General features: G+C 46.0%; 1 protein-coding gene across 1 annotated transcript; it reads left to right on the forward strand.

The window, feature by feature from the left end:
- Window positions 1–91: 91 nt before the first annotated feature.
- LOC111664690 (coiled-coil domain-containing protein 28B-like) lies at window positions 92–1,729 on the forward strand. Its single transcript, XM_023419387.2, has 3 exons — window positions 92–423; window positions 594–763; window positions 1,003–1,729. Exons 1-3 carry the CDS (start codon window positions 188–190, stop codon window positions 1,254–1,256), a joined length of 660 nt encoding a protein of 219 aa, XP_023275155.1. The 5' UTR covers window positions 92–187; the 3' UTR covers window positions 1,257–1,729.
- The last annotated feature ends 15 nt before the right edge of the window (window positions 1,730–1,744 follow it).

Genomic DNA, 1,744 nt, shown 5'->3' on the forward strand with positions numbered 1-1,744 from the left:
AGAATCCTGAGCTGCAGCACTAATTTTGGCAGTCAGTGTCCTCCACAGAGCCCTTCTCTTAGGGAAGGGAAGGCTGCTGCTTTTGAACTTCCTACCTTTGTTGTTGCAGGACATCCTGTACACCAGCCAGGCAGCGAGTGCCCCCTCATCTCATCCTAGAGGGCTTCACTTAAAAAAAAAAATAATAATGGAAGACAAACGCAAGAAGCGCAGCCCAAAGGTGTCTCTCCCGCAGCCCCCTCCTCCCCCCATCAACCCCCGCAAACTGTCCGTCCTGCCTGCCAGCAAAAGTGCTACCTTCTCCCTCGGACTGCCGCAGCCTCCCTCCCCCAAGAACAGAGGCAAGTATAAGAGGTCCATAGGTGCAGCGGGACAGCCCAAAGAGGTGTTCACAGCCGTCGTAGCTCCACCAAAGACCACCAGGTTTGTATCTATGAGTAACAGGAAGATCCTCCAGAAAACACCTGTATTTATCTACAACTGCTGCAAATGCTTTTTTGCTTTTTTTTGTCCAATTATTCATTTTCCAAAACATTAGCATAAATAGAGGAGGCAGGTTATTAGTGATCCTGATGTTTTGTTTTTTTTCTCAGGCCCCACAAGGAGAAGCCCAGGGCCCCCCAGCCAGCAGGGCCCAGTAAAGTAGTCCAGTCGTCACCCTTGCAGCACTCCTTTCTCACAGACGTCTCAGATGTGAGAGAGATGGAGGGAGGGCTTCTCAACCTCCTCAACGACTTCCACTCAGGCAAACTACAGGCTTTCGGTAAGATAACCTTGATTAGATGGGCCACCGGGGGAATATTCTGTTACAGGCTGAAAATAAAGCAAGTTGAAAAGTGGCTTTGTTACATGAATCAGACTGATATCAAATAGCAGTGGAGCTATTTTTTGCTGCCATGGAAATACTTCTGACTTTGCTTTAATCCTCCTGCACCAAAAAGAGATTACACTTTGTGCTATAGTAAAGTCACATCTGTGTAGTTTAACCCCTCTGTTTTCTAGGTAAGGTGTGCTCCTTTGAGCAGCTGGAGCATGTGCGTGAGATGCAGGAGAAGCTTGCGCGATTACACTTCAGCCTCGACAGCCACGTGGAGGAGCTTTCAGAGGACCAGAGGAAGTGTGCCTCTGACCACAACCTGGAACACCTGCTCAGTAACGTAAGCACAAATCACAGCAGCAAAGGGTCAGGAAATCAGTATGTGTTTCATTGTTCCCTCTGTCAAGCCACTGAAACATCATGTGAAACTCTCCACTGAAAAAGCAGACTCTAGTTTAGGTGGGTTAGCAGTTTCTTCAGACAGAGTGAGGCCGTTTTCACTATAGATTTTACTGTCAAATGCTGATGACTGGAACTATTTGTGGGTTTTGCTTTTGCCAAATGTTAGCATTAACAGCTGTTTACTTAGCAGTCTAGAAGAAATGTTCTGATCTTAGCGTCAAACTTCATCCCATTAATCGCCAGGAGCTGTCTTCAGTGGTGGAAAGCAACCCTCTTGTTATTCCTCTATTTCTATCACTACTTTTCTTCTAAGTTAACATGCTAACCAGCTATCTCCATTTGGTCACTTTCCGATACCGAGTCACTGCAGCATGCATGCTACTCTGAAGAAGTAGCGCTACTCAGAAGGTATATTGTAACCTCTTGTATTGTAAACATAACGATGGATGAAGCTCTTTGCAAGACCGGTAAGTATACAGCTGTTAATGCTAATGCTGGCTATGTAGCAATAGCAAAATCTCTAAA

The sequence above is a fragment of the Seriola lalandi genome, unplaced genomic scaffold, assembly GCF_002814215.2.
Source record: "Seriola lalandi dorsalis isolate HSWRI2012SDOR001 ecotype SW California unplaced genomic scaffold, Sedor1 jcf7180002001694, whole genome shotgun sequence".
Lineage (NCBI taxonomy): Eukaryota > Metazoa > Chordata > Actinopteri > Carangiformes > Carangidae > Seriola > Seriola lalandi.

Excerpts from the sequence above, each read along its gene's own strand:
- LOC111664690 (XM_023419387.2), top strand. The coding sequence starts at position 188 with ATGGAAGACAAACGCAAGAAGCGCAGCCCAAAGGTGTCTCTCCCGCAG. Across the intron at positions 424-593 it reads GCTCCACCAAAGACCACCAG|GCCCCACAAGGAGAAGCCCA; the intron begins GTTTGTATCTAT and ends TTTTTTTCTCAG. Across the intron at positions 764-1,002 it reads AGGCAAACTACAGGCTTTCG|GTAAGGTGTGCTCCTTTGAG; the intron begins GTAAGATAACCT and ends TCTGTTTTCTAG.